Below are 18404 nucleotides of genomic sequence, written 5' to 3' on the forward strand. Positions count from 1 at the left end.
GAAAACTGGAACTGGGAATGGGGAGAGCTGGGACTGGGAATGGGGAGAGCTGGGACTGGGATTAGGAATGGGGAGAGCTGGGACTGGGATTGGGAATGGGGAGAGCTGGGACTGGGATTGGGAATGGGGAGAGGTGGGACTGGGAATGGGGAGAGCTGAGAATGGGATTGGGAATGGGCAGAGCCAGGATCAGGAGCAGCAGGGCAGTGTTGGGATTCCAGTCAGAGCCAGGATGGGGCTGGAATTCCCAATTCCCACCAAAAATCAGGGAAGCAGCATGGAACGAGCCTCATGTTCCCAAAGTCCTGGGATGGGTGGGATTGGGAAGGACCTCAAATCCCCCCCAGTGCCACCTTCCCTATCCCAGGCTGCCCCAAACCCCTCCAGCCCAGGATCCAGGGGAACCCCGTGGGATTTTTTGTGGGATCCATCACGGATCCATGCGGGATTTTTGCTGGAAGTTTCTCCATCCCCTCCTTCCCCTGGAGCTGCTCCAGCCCTGGGCACGAAAGAAAAACAGCCGGAAGTTGTTCCAAACACTCGGGACAATGGCAGGAAATTCGGGATTGGGGCTGGCACTGCGTGAAGTGCATCAGGAAAATCCCAAAGAATTCAGGGCCTGGCAGCTCCCTCGGCTCCCAAATTCCCACCCCATCCTTTGTTTTCCTGAAGGGAACACGTGGATTTCCCAGCTCCCATTCCCACTGTTCCCAAAACTGGAGAACACTGGGATTTTCTGGCCCTAATTCCTGCTGTTCCCAAAGCTGGAACATTGGGATGTTCCAGCTCTGATTCCCCCTTTTCCCAAAGGGAACACTGGGATTTTCCAGCCCTGATTCCCGCCGTTCCCAGAGGCAGAACCCCAGGATTTTCTGGCCATATTCCCACTGTTCCCAGAGGCAGAACGCCGGGATTTCCCCGTTTTTCCCGCACAGGTACATGGCCATCATCCACCCACTGCGGCCGCGCCTCTCGGCCGCAGCCACCAAGGCTCTGATCGGGCTGATCTGGCTGCTGGCGCTCCTGCTGGCCTTCCCACAGGGATATTTCTCCATCACCCACGAGCTCCCGGGACGCCTCGTCTGCCTCGTGGAGTGGCCGGAGCCCGGCGGAGCCGTGTCCGGGAAAACGTGAGTGAAAACAGGATGGGAAGGGGGAAAAATGGGGGGAAACGAGGAAAAAGGGGGGGAAATGGAGGAAATTCAGGGGGGAAAAGGGGGGAAAAGGGGGAGGGAGAGGGAAAGGGAAAGGAAGGAAAGAAAGGGGAAAGAAAAAGGAAAAGAGGAAAGGAACGGGGAAAACGGGAGGGGAACGGGGAAAAATGGGATGGGAATGGGGAGAAATGGGATGGGAACGGGGAGAAATGGGGGGGGAATGAGGAAAAATGGGGGGAAATGGAGGAAATTCAGGGGGGAAAAGGGGAAGGGAGAGGGAAAGGGAAAGGAAGGAAAGAAAGGGGAAAGAAAAAGGAAAAGAGGAAAATATGGAAAGAAGGGGGAAAGGAAAAGAGGATGGAAAAAAGATGAAAAAAAGAGGGAAAAAAGAGGAGGAAAATAGGACAATGCCACCGTTAAATCCACAAGGGATCCGCATCCCACACTCAGGAAATGGAAAACTGAGAAAGGAGATCCCCAGCAGCTTTGGGATGGCAAATCCCAAAGAATTTGGGGATTGGGAGGAACTCATGGCTCGGTGGCGGCTCCAGTCCTCGGGAATCCCATGAGCAAATCCCGGGATGGGATTTTCCTGCCCTGAATAACTCGGGACAGGTGTTTGGGTCATTCCAGAGGTGTCATTCCAGCCCTTCCCTGCTCCATGGCCTCGGGGTGGATATTCTGGGAACGCTCCCCTGGCAGCTGCTCCGTTTGTGGCGCCAGGAGGAAAAAATTCCATCCTTTTTCCAGTTCCCAGGGAAAACAGGAGGAAGAACAGGGAAAACAGGAGAATTCCAACACTTCTGGGGGAATTCCTTCAGAAAACCTCTGGGGAGCACAACCCTGGTGTGCAGAGGGTACCAGAGCTGATTTTCCCCTGGAGAACATCCCTGGTTTTGGCCGGAATGATAATTCTGCAGGATGTGATCCAGCCGTTGATCCCTGCTTCCCAAAGGGTTCAGGAATTCCCTTTGGGGTTTTGAGGGAAGGGAGAAGCCACCCTGGATCCCCTGGGAATTCAGGGATGTCCCTTCCATGCCAACACTGCCGGGATTCCCAGGGAAGGGAGGTGGCAGCTCCATCCTCCGGCATTCCACGATCCTCCATCCCACACCAGCTCCTAAAACCCTTGCAGCTGCAAACCCCAAATCTCCCGCAGCGCTGCGATCCCGGGAATGCTGCAGGCAGAGCAATTCCCAGTGCTTTTCCACCCTGGCATCCCAGAAGGATCCTGGAGCTGTCTGGAAGGGCTCTCGGAGCCCAGACCCCTCTGGGAATGGGGCTCTGCGCTGCTGACGTTATCCCGCAGCTCCTCCAGACATTCCTGCAGCGCTCTGAGGATCCGGAATTCCATGGGAACCGCAACAAAATCCTCCTGCGGAGCCGCCAAGACGCCTCTGGAATGAGGCAAACAAAGTCCAGCCCCGCCAAGGCCATCCCAAATGGAATTAGGGCCGGGAAAATCAGATTGCGGTACCGAGCAGCAGCGGGGCCGGGGCCAGCCCCGTTCCCTGCGGGAGAATTCCCGGAGCCGCTCCTCACCCCCTGGAGCTGGGATTCAACCCGAGCTCCCGGGAAGAGGAGCGGGAGCAGGGCCTGGATTGGAGTCCCAATCCTTGGAAAGACAGAGGAGCAGGGAGCCCAAAAATATTTGGAGCCCAAAAATCCACCCAGAGGCCCCAAAGCCTTGGGAATAAAATCCCACTAACCAGGCAGGATTTGGGAAGTTTTCCAAGCCAGCTCCAGCCACATTTGTGGACTCGGTTTTTAGGGAAGAGAGGATTTTCCAGGATTTTCCGCAGGGTTGGAGCCTCCGTCCCCTCTTGTGGTTAAACCCAGAATTATTGGATTCCCACTTAAACCAACTCCTCTCTAACAGAAGTCCTCACTGATCCGCAGCATTACCAGACTTCTCACGGCATTCCCAGTGCTTCCATGGCATTCCCAAAAAACTTCCACGACATTCCCAGTGCCGGATCCTCAGGGATTATCCCATTTTTCCAGGTACCACTTTTCCATGACCGTCCTGCTGTACGTGCTGCCGCTGCTGGTGATCGGCTGCGCCTACGCCGCCGTCGGCCGCACGCTCTGGGCCAGCGCCATCCCCGGAGACTCCTCCGACCGCTACCACGAGCAGGTGTCGGCCAAGAGGAAGGTGAGGAATTCCGGGAGGGGCTGGATCCACAATTCCTGGCCAATCTCCATGAGGTGAGGAATTCCGGGAGGGGCTGGATCCAGAATTCTTGGCCAATCTCCATGAGGTGAGGAATTCCGGGAGGGGCTGGATCCAGAATTCCTGGCCAATCCCAACCATGAGCATGTGTTGGCCAAGAGGAAGGTGTGGAATTCCAGGAGGAACTGGATCCAGAATTCCTGACCAATCTCCATGAGGTGAGGAATTCCGGGAGGGGCTGGATCCACAATTCCTGGCCAATCTCCATGAGGTGAGGAATTCCGGGAGGGGCTGGATCCACAATTCCTGGCCAATCTCCATGAGGTGAGGAATTCCAGGAGGGGCTGGATCCAGCATTCCTGGCCATTCCCAAACAAAGGCCATTCCCGAGGCGGGAGTGGCTGCAGGATGGCTCTCTCCTTGGCAGGTGGTGAAGATGATGATCATGGTGGTGTGCACCTTCGCGCTCTGCTGGCTGCCCTACCACGTCTACTTCACGCTGCAGTACCTGCGGCCCCAGTGGTACCTGCAGAGCTTCATCCAGCAGGTCTACCTGGCCGTCATGTGGCTGGCCATGAGCTCCACCATGTACAACCCCATCATCTACTGCTGCCTCAACGACAGGTGGGAGCGCGCGCAGCTCGGGAACGCGGAGGGGGTCCTGGAGGAGAGGATGGGTGGGGTTTTTTGGGACGGTTCTGTCCCACCCTCTGCCTCTTCCAGCAGAGATGGGGTGGCACAGTTCTCACCTGGAGTCTTTCCTAACCCTGCGGATTCTGAGGGCAAACATCAACTGAAACGATCCCAACTCCTAATTGGTGTTTACCGGTGGGGAGGGGGGGTCTTCCATTTCTCAGTGGATTTTTTCATTTCTTGGGGCATTTTTCCTCCCCTCTGTGAAAGATCACAATTTTGTCATGTTTAGAAAAGCTCAGCTTTATTTCTCCCGTCCTTTGCCCATGTCTGTGTCTTTCCCCATTCCATTGGCCATGTCCATCCCCTTCCTTCGGCCATCTCCACATCCTTCCCCGTCCATGCCCGTGTCCATCCCACGCCCGTCCCGTCCTGTGGCCAGGTTCCGGGTGGGATTCAAGCACGCGTTCCGGTGGTGCCCGTGGGTCAGCGCCGGCGAGTACGAGGGGCTGGAGCTGCGCTCGGCGCGCTTCCTGCACACGCACAGCTCCGTGTCCAAGCTCAGCCGCATGGACACCACCACCGTGGCCTCGGCGCTCGGCGCGGCCGACGAGGAGCTGGACGAGCCCGGCCGGGCCAGGCGGCTCTCCCTGGACATGACCTCCAACGGCTCCTCCCGCAGCGACTCCAAGACGGTCTCCGAGAGCTTCAGCTTCTACTCCAACACCCTGACCTAGGGATGTCCCCTCAGTGCCACCGTGGTGTCACCGCCCTGCTTGTGCCATGCCGGCGTTCCCCGTGCTGTTTTCCCATCTCTTTCCTTGGGATGAGTTCTGTTGTGGGGCCAGACACCAGGAATGTGTGCACTGCCTGGCTGGAGATGGAGGGGATGCAGGAACGGGACAGAGCCGGGTTTTCCTCCGGAATTCCAACACTGGCCGGCGCTTCCGTGCTCTCTCCAGGGCAGGAGGGACCTCTCGGTGCATCCCACCCCATGGAAAACGACCCCATCCTGCACCTCCCTCCTCCCATCCTTAATTTCATTCTCCCTGCTGGATATCCAGGGGGATCTTGAATCCCTAAATCCCAAAAAGGCTTTTCCAGCTCCATGGGGAGTCATTGGCCACAGCGCAGATTTTGGGATTCAAACAGGCCTGGCCCTGGTTCGGGTCTGTTTGGCAGAAAAACCGCGGCGCCTTTGGAAGCTGCAGCCAAGGATCCAGCGGCGCCTTTGGAAGCCGCAGCCAAGGATCCATCCGGGAGCCATTCCCATTGTTCGGAGCGTTTTTTCTGGGATTGCCGTGGATACAAGGCCCGCCCCGCCCATCCTTGTCTTTATTGTTGTTTTTATTTTCTGTCCCTCGAGGGCTCCTCATGGCCGAGCGTTCCAGGATGGAAGCTCAGGATCCGCTGTTTACGGAGCGTTCCCCCAGGGAATGACGGGATTTGGGTTTTTTGGGATTTCCGTGTCCTTGCTGGAGCCCTCGTGTGAGGTCACAGAGCCCAGCCTGGGAGCTCCGGGGGTTTATTTCCCATTAAAATCACCACAATTTGAAAGAAATCAAATTTTCAGCCTTCAGGACCCACTATGGGCCTTCCAGCCTTCCCCATTCTGGGATTTTGGGATTTATTCCTCTCCCAAACCCTGCCCCAAAATCCTGTGTCCAGCTGAAAAATGGACACAATCGTTATAATGCAAAGTTTAGCACGGGAAACCCCTTTTTCCTTGGAATATCCAGCCCAAACCCATCCCTGCAAAATATCCACCTGAAATCCCATTCCTGCTGGAATATGCACCCCAAATCCTATCCCTGCAGAATATCCGCCCCAAATCCCATCCCTGTGGAATATCCACCCCAAATCCCATCCCTGTGGAATATCCACCCCAAATCCCATTCCTGTGACTCTGACATCCCTGGGGAATTCAGGATGGCGGCAGCTGGAAGGAGCTTTCCAGGAAGTTCTTCCCATGGGAGCATCCCAAGAAAGAGGGAACCCAACCGTCCTTCCCAAAGTGTCTCAGGATTGTCCCAGCATGGATTTTCATGGATAAATATTCCTTTGATGTGGAGAATGGTTCGTTATCCCTTAACGAGGGGAGGAGGGGTGGGAGCGGGAAGAGGTGGAAAAGCTAAAATTCCATAAAAAATATGGATGATGGGTTTGGGGCACCTTCAGTGGGAGGGGTTTGCCCTGAAATTCACCGACACAGGAAAAGGGATAATTCTCAAAATTCCTCCTCAAATTCAGGGCTGGGAGTGCGGCACTGATTCCCAAATCACAGAAAAGGCTCCGATCCCTCCCGGAGCGCAGGCAGGGCTCAGGGCCGCTCCGTTCTCCAGGCGATTCCCAGCATTTCCAGCATCCCTGATGGATCCCGGCTCCCCTTCCCGGGCTGGGCTTCCCCAGTCCCGCTGCTCCGGCAGGAACACGCATTCCGTGTTTTTCCAAGCGCGACATTCCAGGTGGGAATTGCAGGAGCATCCCGCCCCCGCTGGCGGTTCTGGCTGGCTGGAATTCTGGATTTTAATTAAAGCGGCGTTCCCAGGCTCAGCTCAATCCCACAGGCCCAGTAAACTCCGGCTGTTGGTTTTCCATCAGTGATTTTATCCAGGATAAAGGAGGGAAGCGATAAACATCCACATGTTCCTGGCCGAGCTTCCCGTGAACACCAGGCTGGATCCCCCTTCCCAGCAGGATTCAGATCCCAATGGAGCCATTTGGGATCATCCCTTCCCAGCAGGATTCAAATCCCAATGGAGCTGATTGGGATCATCCCTTCCCAGCAGGATTCAGACCCCAATTGAGCCATTTGGGATCATCCCTTCCCAGCAGGATTCAGATCCCAACAGATCCATGGGGATCATCCCATCCCTTTAACACGGCCGTCCCTCATGGGGAATTTCCCCCCCACCCCATAAAATGAGGTACAAAAATCCCCCTCAGCCATACACAGAAAGGGAATTCCACATTCCCAGGGCTTTGGGTCATTCCTCCATCTCCAATTCCCAGGAAACCCCCCAAAATCAGGGATGACGCAAAAAAACCCCCAAATTTTGTCGTGTTTGGTGCTTTCCGAGCGGGATCTGCAGCTGAGTGAGCCCATCCTGCTGAATTCCCTCTCTGGTTCAGCCTCATTTCCATGGATGCATTCCAGCGTTTTGCATAAATGTTTGCTTAATGCAGAGTCCAAAATATCCCAGAAAATAAAAAACCCCGGGAACTCAAGGCAGCTCCCGGGGCGGATCCCGCAGTTTCCATGGCACCCGGGGGGCTCTGGGATGCTTCCCCAAAAATCGGAGCTCAGGGAGGAACGATTTGGATTCAGGACATCTGGATGGAAGTGAATTCACGTTTTTCAGGAATGCCCAGTTTCATTTTTGGGGCAGATTCTGGCAGATTTGGGGTTGCTGGAGGGTGGAGAATTCCAGCTTGTTCCCAGCAGTAATTAGCATTAATTACCCTGGTAATTACTGAGCTCTGAGCAGGAGCTGCCAGCAGATTGGGAACCAACGCAGGCCGGGTGGGAATTTTGGGGTGGGAAATAAGGAATTCAATTGGATTTGGTGTTTCCAGGGCTGAGGAACCTCCTGGGCATCAGGAATTCCAGAGGGAAGGCAGGGAAAAGGGGAGAGAGGGAATTGCTCGCATAAGGATGGGATTAATTAGAAATTAATTACTCATTGGAGCAACCAAGGGGTTGCAGGAGGATTTAAGGAATCCTGGGGGGATCCACGCTCTAGCCAGGATTTTTTAGGAAGAAATTCCTCCCTGAGGGGCTGGGATGGAATTCCTAGAGGAGCTGTGGCTGCCCCTGGATCCCTGGGAGTGTCCAGGTTGGACAAGGCACCAAAAATCTGGGAAATCCTGGGATTTGTGGCACAAGAATTGGGGATAAAACACAGGGAATGAGAGCACCAAAGGTCAGATCCTCACTGCTCATTGGGAATGAGGGGCAGGAGAAGGGACTGGGGCCATTCCCAGGGAATTGGGAGCAGAAGGGATTGGGGCCATTCCCAGGGCAGGGAAAAGGGACTGGGGCCACCCCGAGGTCTGTGACACTCCGGCCTCTTCCAGAGCATTCCCACTAAAGGGAAAAGAATCCATCCCAGCTGGATACGAGCGACGCGTGCAGCAGCCAGGCAGAACAGAGCTTCCAATGAAATCTTGGAAAGATCCAACCCCTTTCCCTCTCCTGAGCTTTCCCTCGCGGCCATGGAGCCGCAGCTGGAGGGGATGGACAGGGAAGGGGAAAGCAGGGGGGAATGCCCTGAAACCCCAAATCCGAGGCTTTTCCCAGGCTTCCATTCAGGGAATGATCCATGGATGGGCAGGGAATGGTCAGTTGGTCCCAGGGTGGGATTCCCTGCCCATTCTGAGGTCATTCCCTGACCAATCCCTACGCATTCCGTGGTCATTCCCTGCCCATTCCAGGCAAGGTCTCCAATCCCTGTTCCCTCCCCTTTTCCCAAGTTTCCCACCCCACAGCTTGGGGAACATCCCAGTGTCCCTAATCCTCCCAAACCCTTCCCAAGCTCAGCTGGAAAAGCCCCTGCAGCTCCAGAAGGAAGCATCCCCACATCCTCCCGGGCTTTTGGGAATGCAAACCCCTCTGCAATGTGGGGAGCTGGGAACTGCAGTTTTCCCAAGTCCTAGCAGGGATTTCTGGAGCCGGGGAGGGAACGCAGCCCTTTGCAGCATTGCTGTCACAGTGATCCATTCCCTTAATTCCCTCTTCCATCAGGGAACGTTCCTGCTGCTGCCGGGGGAAAATCTGATGCCGTTGCCAGGGCAGGAATGATTTATTCGGGCATAAAACCCGTCAGAATTCCTTGGAGTCTCCTCTGGGATGGGCTCAGCTGCAGAGATTGATTTGTTTACAGCAGCCACGGAAAGTGGGGGCTGCTCCCGGGAAAACACACCCCAGACTCAGCCGGGGATTTTCCAGCCTCTCCCGAATATCCTGGAGCAGCCGAGGGAAGGGACCGACCCCACTGCTCAGCCCCCAAATCATCAGGGGGACAAAAAAATCCCAAAGATTTTCTGGGATTTTTTGAGATTCAGATCCTCCAGGTTTGGGAGCCAGCCGGGGCCTCCGGGGTGCTTGGAATCTTCCAAGGAGATTCCGGGCTGCTCTTCCAAGGAGATTCCAGCTCCAAGCATTGATTCCTTTGCCATTTTTGGGGTTGGGTGAAGGCAGAGCTGAGATCCCTCCGGCTCCGTCCTGGCGGGAATGGAGCCTGGCTCCAGAGGGATGGATGGAGCCAAAATCAGACTGGGATTTGGGGTTAAGGATCACCCTAAATCCACACATTCCTTGGGAAAATGGGATTTCCTTTGTTTGGCTGATGGATGGCTGTGTTTGCAAGGGGCTCTATGGAAACCCAGCTGGCACTGCTGTCCTGGGGACAGGGCTGGGCGGCGTTTCCTTGGATCAGCCCTTCCCGGGAGCCTGGAATAACCTGGATAGGTACATCATTCCCTAAATCCGGATTATCCCCCCGCAGGGAGATCCCGCGGCTCCATCCCGAGCTGGAGCTCGGATTTGATGATCCCAGAGGTGTTTTCCACCCTCAGCAATTCCATGGCTCTGTGAGTCCTTGGCTCCTCCTTCCGAGAACCATTCCTGCGGAGATCAATCCACGGCTTTTCCTCCTGCTCCATCCAGCGGCTCGGCCGGGAAAAACCACCGGGAAAAACGGCGGCACCCAGTCCCTAAACCCTAAATTCCGGCTGGGAATGCCAGAAAAGCTCCTGCTCCTGGTGGAGTCAAACCCCGTTTCCCAAACTTTGGAATGCAATGGGATTCCCAAGCTTTGGGGACGGATCTGGCACCTCCAGGCCATCCCAAATTTTTCCTAAAGCTCCCAGAGCACGAGGGATGCTCCAGGAGGAAAAGCCATGGATTTCCTTCCCTCTTGGTGGAGCTTTGCCTCAGGCACAGAGCTCGGGGCTCTCCCAGGAGTGCATCCCAGGGATGTGGGACCTGGAGCCAGGAGAGGGGCACGGGGAATGGGAATTACACCTGGAGAATGATGGAGAATGTGCAAATACACCTGGAATCACAGGGAATGTGGGAATTACACCTGGAGAATGATGGAGAATGTGCAAATACACCTGGAATCACAGGGAATGTGAGAATTACACCTGGAGAATGTGCGAATACACCTGGAATCACAGGGAATATGGGAATTACACCTGGAGAATGAGGGAATACACCTGGAATCACAGGGAATATGGGAATTACACCCGGAGAATGATGGAGAATGTGCAAACACATCTGGAAGGGCAAAGAGAATATCGGGACCCACCTGGAGAGGAAGGCCTGGACGTTGCACTCAGTGACGAGGTGGGGATCAGGCCCACTTGGACTCGGTGATCCCAAAGATCCCAACCTCAGCGATTCCGGGATAAGCGGCACTGTTCTGGCGGCTCCTCCTCCTACCGTGGGGGGTTCCAGGGCAGTACCGGAGGCTGCTCCGGCCCCGGAACTGGGGGGGAAAGGGGGAAATAGCGCGGCCGCCCCTTCCCGGGCCGGGCCCCCTCACGGCTCCCTCAGAGCGCAGCCCCGCCCCCTTCGCCCTCGCGACCGTTACTGAGCGCGCGCCGCCGTTCAAACCCGCCTCGGGGGCGGCAGCGCCGCGCGCTGATTGGCTGGCGAGCAGGCACCCCGCGCGCTGATTGGCTGGCGGGCGAGGCGGGGGCGCCCTAAGCGCGGCGCGGAGCCGCAGCCATGGCCGCCCGCAGCCCCCGCGCTGCCGCCGCCGTGCCCGCCGCCTTCCTCTCCCCGACCCCGCGGGCTCCCGGCAGCACCGGCACCCCTGTGCTCGCTGAGTGCCCCGGCAACGACGATGAGCGTGAGAGGCGCCAGCGCCGCCGCTCCAGGGTTGTGGACTCGTCGCTGCAGGGCCTCGGCTCCCCATCGCTCAGGTAGGGCTGGTGCGCTGGGCCCGGCTGAGGGGAGAGCCCAGCACCGACCCGGGCTGAGGGGATACCCGGGCACCGACCCCGCTGTGTGCCGGGCTGAGGGGACCCCTGGGGCTGAGGGGACCCCCGGGCACTGACCCGGGCTGAGGGGAGAGCCGGGCACTGACCCGGGCTGAGGGGAGACCTTGGCGCTGACCCGGGCTGAGGGGATACCTGGGCACCAACCCTGCTCTGTCCCGGGCTGAGGGGACCCCCGGGCACTGACCCGGGCTGAGGGGACCCCCGGGCACTGACCCGGGCTGAGCGAACCCCGAGCACTGACCCCGCCGTGTCCCGCAGGAATGAGAGCTGGCAGCAGCCGCTGCCCCAATGGACCAACGCGCAGATCGCGGAGCACTACAGCACCTGCATCAAGCTCTCCACCGAGAACGTGAGTCGGGGCAGCCGCCTTTGGGCCCCGCGGGGTTTGAAGTCTCCCAGCTCTTCTGCCGAATTTCTGACAATTCTCTGCCCAGCTCTTGCTCCCCTTCCAAGGGGAAGCCGTGGCCACAGCCGTGTCCACGTTGTCCCCTCGGTCCCCAGGGTGTCAGGGTCCCAGCTGTGCTCTCTTGCAGAAAATCACCACCAAGAACGCCTTTGGGCTGCACCTGATCGATTACATGACTGACATCCTGAAGCAGAAGAACTCGGAGGTCACCAATTTCCAGGTCAGAGGGGTCCCTTGGGGGAGCCCATAGCTTTCCCTAAACCCTTTCCCTGTTATTTCATTCCTTTATCCCGGTTTTCCCAGGGGTGCTGAGCCCGGGAGTGGCCCGGCTGGGCAGTGCCCTCTCCAGCTGGGCAGTGCTCCCAAGGGTTGGGAGATCCCGTTCCCTGCAGGTGGCAGCTGGCACTCTGGATGCCAGTGCCAAGATCTACGCCATGCGCGTGGATTCCGTGCACGCCGACACCTTCAGGGTCCTGGGCCACCTGGGCAAGGAGGCAGCCCCTGCCCGCGACCCCGGCAGCCCCCAGGAAGGTGGGAATTCCCTCTTTTCCTCACAAAAAATCCTGCGATTCCATCATTTCCCACACGGGATCAGGGGAGCCTCGGCGCTCTTGGGAGTTCTGAAGAGGTTTGGGATTCATTTCCCAAGGGTTGGGAGATCCCAGATTGGTTCTCCTGGAATGCTGGAGCAGGGAGGGGTGGGAGGAGGAGCTGGATCTGTCGCTCAGTGATTTTGGATTTCAGTTTGGGGCCAAACAGGGGCACTTTGGGATCAGATAGGGGCACTTTTTTGCCAAACAGAATCCATGAAAAGGCAGCAGAACATTGCTGATGCCAGCAGATCCTGAGGAATTTCAATGCCTGCTGTAGTTTGCTGCACAAATTCCAGGTTTTCTCCCTCCTTTGGGGTATCCCAGCCCTTCTGAGGTGGAATTTGTCCCTTTTCCCATTCCAGACTCCAGCCCAGCCCCCGAGGCTGCCAGGAAGGTTCAGCCAAAGAAGAAGCAAAGCTTCAAAACCATCGAGCAGAACCTGAGCAACCTCAACGTGCCCGAGGGCAGCCGCAGGGCCGAGGTGGGCCTGGGCTGCTCCTCATCCTCGCTGCCCTGCTCCTCCTCCTCCCTGCCCCTCTGTCCTGCTTTTCCATCCCTGATTCCCTTCTCCATTCCCTAATTCCTATTCCCAGATTCCCGTTCCCCGATTCCCCTCTCCATTCCCTGATTCCCATTCCCCGATTCCCCTCTCCACTCCCCCATCCCTGCTCCCTAATTCCCCCATCCATTTCCTGACTTCCTATCCCTATTCCCTGATTCCCACCTCCATTCTCTGACTCCCATCCCCATTCCTAATTCCTCCCTCCATTCCCGGGTTCCCATTCCCTGATTCCCCCTCCATTCCCGGGTTCCCATTCCCATCCCCATTCCCTGACCCCCTCCGTTCCTGGTTTCCAGGTGGATCCCATGTTCCAGAGGGCAGTGGCCTCCTTTGACGAGTGCAGCTCTGCCGGCATTTTCCTGACAGGGCTGCGCTCCCAGGGCTTCCAGAGCCGGCTCCTCTTCCCCTCTGAAGTTGTCCCTCTGTCCTCCTCGGAGAGCCTGGCCCTGCCCAGCTCCCACCCCCTCACCGTGCCGGATCTGAAAGGTGAATCCCAGCCTTTCCCAGCCTTTGCCCTGCTTTTCCTGTCCTCCTTTTCCCATGTGTTCTCTGCTCGCATCGCTGGGATCTGCAAAACTGCTGGAAAACTGGGAATTTCCAGGCTGCTGGGAAACTGGGAATGTGAGAGGTTTGGGGTCCTGAGCCAGGTGGGAATTCCTGAGCCAGGTTGGGAATTCCAGAGCCAGGTGGGAATTCCTGAATTTGGGATCCTGTGCAGGAATTTTGGAGTTTTGAGGTCCAGAGCCAGATTAGGGATTCCTGAGGCACATAAGGAATTCCTGATCCGATTAGGAATTCCTGATCCAGGTGGGGATTCCTGATCCAGGTGGGAGTTCCTGCTGGGACCCCAGGAATTCAGCTGTATCCCACCTCTCGCAGCCCTGCTGGCCCCGTGCCTGGAGAAGCGCCGGATCTGCTCCTCCCTGGCCGGATTCCAGTTCACCAAGTGGGACGAGGAGTCCCACGACGAGGTGGGTGGGAATCCCTGAGCCAGGTTAGGAATTCCAGAGCGAGGTTGGGCATCCCTGAGTCAGGTGGGAATTCCTAAGCCAGACTCCTGAGCCAGTCTGGACATTTCAGAGCCAGGTTAGGGATTCCAGAGCCGGGTGGGAATCCCTGAACCAGGCTGGGAGTTCCTGAGTCAGATCCGTGATCCAGGCTGGGAATCCCTGACCCAGGTTGGGAAGCCCTGATCCAGGTTGGGAATTCCTGATCCCAGGCAGGATCCCTGACACAGGCTGGGAATCCCTGATCCAGGCAGGATTCCTGATCCAGGCTGGGAATCCCTGATCCAGGCTGGGAATTCTTGATCCAGGCAGGATCCCTGACCCAGGCTGGGAATTCCTGACTCAGGCAGGATCCCTGATCCAGGCAGGATCCCTGACCCAGGCTGGGGCCTCCTGTGTTGCAGTCGGTGTCGGCGCTCCTGGAGAAGTTCCGGATGAGCGAGCAGGCCTTCGATCCCAACGTGGATCCCGACAGCGAGGAGGGCGAGGGCTGGGCCCCCTCCCTGCCCGCGTCCCCAGCTGGGGATGGGACCCAGGAATTCCAGCCCAACGGAGACTCCCTGGGCCACAGCCAGAGGTGGGGCTGGATTCCAGGGATGGAGGCTGGGCTGGGTTCCAGGGATCCCAGTACCTGGGAGGAATTCCCAGTGCCAGGGAGGGAATCCCAGTGCCAGGGAGGAAATCCTGGGAATGCCAAGGGAATTCTGAGCAGGGATAACAAATCCCTTGGGAGTACCCAGGCAATTCTGAGTAGGGGTAACAAATCCCAGGAATTCTCAACAGGGATAACAAACCCTGAGAATGCCGAGCAGGGATAACAAATCCCCCAGGAATGCGGATGGGATTCTGAGCAGCTGCCATTCCTGTCCTTTTCCAGGAGCACTGGAGCTCCCCTGGGCGAGGGGGACATTGGCACGCTGAGCCTGCACGTGTCCCTGAATCCTGGGGAATATTCCTACTTCAGCCCCCGCGTGCTCTCCATGTGGGCCGGCCCCGAGCACTGGCGCTTCCGGCCCCGCCAGCCCCGTGAGTGCCCAGGGCAGGGAATCCTGGAATTCTGGGCTGGGAAAGGTTCAGATCCTGGAATTCCGGGCTGCAGAGGGCTGGAATCCTGGAATTCTGGGCTGGGAAGGGCTCAGTCCTGGAATTCCAGGCTGGGAACGGCTCAGTCCTGGAATTCCGAGCTTTCCCTTTCCCCCTTTCCCTGCTGTCCCTCAGCAGCCCCAGGCCTGGAGAAGGATTCCCGGCAGAGGATTCCCAGGAAGGTTTTTGAGCTGGATTTCCAGGAGGACATCAACTTCCAGGCCCATTTCCAGAAGACCAAGGTGCCCACGGAGCCCTTTTCCCACAGCAGCCTGGAATTCCCGGGATTTGGGCAGCTCGAGCTGCGTGTCCTGGGGGGCACCTCCCACCCTGCTCCTTCCCAGGCAAAACACTCCCTGGAAAGCTGGTGGAGCTTCCCATTTTTCCATGGAAAGCTGGTGGAGCTTCCTGTTTTTCCATGGAGCTGTCTGATCCCATTCCCAGGCATCCACAACCTTGGCCAAATCCATCCTGGAAAGCCAGAACAGAAGGAACACCACGCTCCCTGAAGACTTCAACTACGACCCCCAGAACCTGCGGCAGCTCTTCCTCAAACCCCTGGTCAAGGTGAGAATTCCCAAAAGAATTCCAGGGAATCATCCCAGGGAATCATTCCCAGCACCAAACGTCTCCTCACCAAACCCTGGGAATGTTCTGGACGTTCCCGCCCCAGGGCTGCTCTCACCACAAACCCTCCTGGAATGGCAGAAAGGGGGATGAAGGGCCACGGCCCAGCCTTTTCCCAGGAACATTTTGGAATGTTTTCCCCCAGCTCAGCCCGAGCCCGGATCCAGTGGGAGCCTTGGACAGCGAGGCTGGAATTGGGGATTACGACTACAACAACCCCAACGACACCTCCAACTTCTGCCCTGCCCTGCAGGTACAGCAGGGACTGGGGAGCTCCTGCTGGGACCAAACCCACGGCCAGGGAATTCCTGAGGGGAGCAGTCGGAGCTGCAGGGCTCTGCTGGCATCCAGGCCTGGATATTCCCAGGGGTGGGAAAACTTTGGGAATTCTGCTCCCTGCAGCTGCCTTGGCTTAACCTTGCCTCAGTCCCATGGGATAAACCCCAATCCCAGGGGGATAAACCCCAATCCCATGGATAAACCAATCCAGGGGGAAGCCAGGCAGGAATTCCCAGCCTCCTGCTGCCTCTGGCTCCTCCCAGGTGACTCTGGTGTCCCCCCGTGTCCCCTGGCAGGTCCCTGACAGCGATGACGATCCCGATCCCGCAGAATTCCCAGGCCAGGAGGGGCCGTTCCCGCTCCCGGCTCATCCCGAGGCTCCGGAGGTCCCCGGGATCAACGGGAACGGCCCGGGCTGTGGGGAGCTGGAGCTGATCGCCGAGCCCCACAAGGTCACTGGGAGCACTGGGAGGGACTGGGAGCACTGGGAATTCCTCGTTAGAACTGGGAATTCTTCCCTGGGCTGGGCTGGAGCAAAAACTTCTCAGCACCTCCGGGGTTAAAAATTCCAGGACACCGCTGTGATTCCAGGGATTGCCAGGATTGGCATTCCCAGACTGAACACTGGGATTGGCATTCCCAGAGGAACAGTTCCCAGACTGAACACTGGGATTGGCAGTGAGGCTGCACTCGCTGTTATTCCCACGGAAAATCGGGAATGCCAGTGGCTGTGATCCCAGTGATGATCCAGACGATGATCCCGGACAATCCTGGATTCCTCCCTCAGATCCACAAGATCCCCATCCAGTACGCCAGGACGGCCAAGAGGATGGACATGAGGAGGCTGAAGAGGAACATGTGGGAGCTGCTGACGGAGCAAGGAGAGGTCTGGAAGGGAAATTCCTGCTGGGAATTCTGCAGGGGGTCCTTCCCAGCCCCAGGGATCAGCCCCCAATCCCACGGGATAAACCCCAATCCTGTGGGATAAACCCCAATCCCATGGGATCAGCCCCAAGCTTCCCATCGGCCAGGACGGGCTGAGGTTCCCAGGGGTTTTCCTTGGAATTTCGGGGCTCTGCATTCCTGGATTTTCCCAAGCAGGGGGAGGAGGCCGAGGAAGGGACGGATGCGAAGGTGGCCGGAGAGAAAATGCTGAGTGACCTCATCAAGGATCTGCAGCCCAGGTCGGGAATGGGAACAATGGGAATGAGAAAATCCTGAATGGGAATGGGAAAATCCCAATGGGAATGAGAAAATCCTGAATGGGAATGGGAAAATCCCAAATGGGAATGGGAAAATCCCTCTGGCTGTTGGGATGGCACTGGGACTGACCCCTGTGGGTGTTCCCGGGAAGGGCAGAGCTGTGAATCCCTCTGGCTGTTGGGATGGGACAGGGCAAACCCCTGTGGGTGTTCCCGGGAAGGGCAGAGCTGTGCCCACTCCCTGCTCCTGGGCATTCCTGGGCATTCCTGGCTGCTCTGGCATTCCCGGGCTCTGATCCCGCTCCCGCTTTTCCGCAGGCTCCCTCCTACCATGGCCACCAACCTGTCGGTGCCCTTGGCCTTCCTGTGCCTCCTGCACCTGGCCAACGAGAAGGTGAGAGCAGGAGCCATTCCCACCAATCCTGGAATTCCAGGGAATGCAGCTCATCCCACCAATCCTGGGGATCCCATGGAATCTCATTCCCAGTTTTTCCAGGGAATGGGAACCATTCCCAGCAATTCTGGGGATCCCATGGAATCTCAGTCCTCGCTATTCCATGGAATGCAGCTTGTCCCATCCATCCCAGTTTTTCCATGGAATGCAGCTCATTCCCAGTTTTTCCAGGGAATGGGAACATTCCCAGCTCCCAGTGCAGGGTTTGTCCCTCAGAGCCATCCTGAGCATTCCAGACTCTGGGTAAGGGAACAGAATTCCAAAATCCCAGAATTCCTGAGGCTGGAAGAGCTCTCCGAAGTCACAATGTGCCCAATCCCCACCTGGATTCCTTCCACATCCAGGAATTCCTTGGAATTCCTGCAGGGATGGAGACTCCAAACCCCCCCTGGGGGCCCCTTCCCGTGAGGAAATTCCTGCTCTCCCAATTCCCTGGAAAAGCCCCAGGCGGGGCAGGAGGGGCTGGGATTGTTCCTGAGCCTCATCCCAGGGATTTCATTCCACAGCTTTTCCTTCTCATTCCCAGAACCTGAAGCTGGAGAGCACCGAGGACCTGTCAGATGTCTGGGTGAGAGCAGGGGACTGACCCTGGAGCCACTCCAGATCCAGCAGGGAATGCTGAGAATTCCCAAAATCCCAAATCCCTGGGAAGGTTGGGATTTGGGGATGTCCTGGCTGGACACATCCAGCAGCTTTTCCCTGGGATTGGGAATTCTGCACTTCACTGTGAACCCAGGCTGCTCTGTGTCCCAAAATTTCCTCTGTATCCCGAAATTTCCTCTGTGTCCCAAAGTTCTGTCTGTCCCAAAATTCCTTCTGTCTGTCCCAGAATTCCCTCCCTGTGTCCTTCCCAGTCTGTAATTCCCAGTTTGGACTGTTACTCCTGCCCCCCATTCCCTTTTTTTACTGTTTCTAAGGATAATAAATTTTGCACACTTTGGAGAGGGGCCTGGAAGGAATAACCCTGGGAATAACGCGGGGTGGGGCAGCAAATGAGGACAAATCCCTAAAAAATGGGAATGAGGGATCAGAGCCTGGAGCAGCAGCTGGGAACGGGATCCAGGAGCCAAAGTGTGGGGTGAGATCAGTTCTGGGATGGGATCAGTTCTGGGGTGGGATCAGCTCTGGGATGGGGATCCCGGGTCCTTCCCGGTGCTTTTGGGGCCAGTGGCTGCTCAGTGGGGTTTGGGGCCGTGTCAGGACCTGGATTTTCCTCCTGGATT

General features: G+C 57.3%; 2 protein-coding genes across 4 annotated transcripts in view; both read left to right on the forward strand.

Moving 5' to 3' along the window:
• TACR1 (tachykinin receptor 1) overlaps positions 1 to 5945 on the forward strand; it is a 7687-nt gene extending 1742 nt beyond the window's left edge. The window contains exons 2-5 of the mRNA XM_039702616.1: positions 936 to 1130; positions 3159 to 3309; positions 3755 to 3951; positions 4403 to 5945. Of these exons, the coding sequence (XP_039558550.1) occupies positions 936 to 1130; positions 3159 to 3309; positions 3755 to 3951; positions 4403 to 4697 (838 nt within the window). The 3' untranslated portion in view covers positions 4698 to 5945. The remainder of the gene's footprint in view (positions 1 to 935; positions 1131 to 3158; positions 3310 to 3754; positions 3952 to 4402) is intronic.
• A 4723-nt stretch (positions 5946 to 10668) lies between these two features.
• NCAPH (non-SMC condensin I complex subunit H) lies at positions 10669 to 18121 on the forward strand. 3 transcript variants are annotated; one of them, XM_039702657.1, is made up of 17 exons: positions 10669 to 10890; positions 11227 to 11317; positions 11502 to 11594; positions 11767 to 11905; positions 12330 to 12448; positions 12826 to 13015; positions 13409 to 13500; positions 13941 to 14113; positions 14414 to 14562; positions 14755 to 14861; positions 15064 to 15186; positions 15392 to 15499; positions 15822 to 15977; positions 16313 to 16411; positions 16627 to 16709; positions 17046 to 17121; positions 17708 to 18121. In XM_039702657.1, the coding sequence occupies exons 1-17, from the start codon at positions 10694 to 10696 to the stop codon at positions 17765 to 17767; spliced, it is 2055 nt and encodes a 684-aa protein (XP_039558591.1). In that variant the 5' UTR covers positions 10669 to 10693; the 3' UTR covers positions 17768 to 18121. The 3 variants fall into 3 exon arrangements, with proteins under 3 accessions (XP_039558591.1, XP_039558592.1, XP_039558593.1); XM_039702658.1 differs by having other exon boundaries at positions 14758 to 14861; XM_039702659.1 differs by lacking the exons at positions 13941 to 14113; positions 14414 to 14562; positions 14755 to 14861.
• Positions 18122 to 18404: the final 283 nt, after the last annotated feature.

Source organism: Passer montanus, unplaced genomic scaffold (assembly GCF_014805655.1).
Source record: "Passer montanus isolate IOZ18808 unplaced genomic scaffold, ASM1480565v1 scaffold158, whole genome shotgun sequence".
Taxonomy (NCBI): domain Eukaryota; kingdom Metazoa; phylum Chordata; class Aves; order Passeriformes; family Passeridae; genus Passer; species Passer montanus.

Bases quoted from the DNA above. Each gene is read 5' to 3' on its own strand.
- NCAPH (XM_039702657.1), top strand. From the start codon at position 10,694: ATGGCCGCCCGCAGCCCCCGCGCTGCCGCCGCCGTGCCCGCCGCCTTC. The intron at 15,187-15,391 runs GTGAGAATTCCC...GTTTTCCCCCAG, and splicing joins TCCTCAAACCCCTGGTCAAG to CTCAGCCCGAGCCCGGATCC. The intron at 16,710-17,045 runs GTCGGGAATGGG...GCTTTTCCGCAG, and splicing joins ATCAAGGATCTGCAGCCCAG to GCTCCCTCCTACCATGGCCA.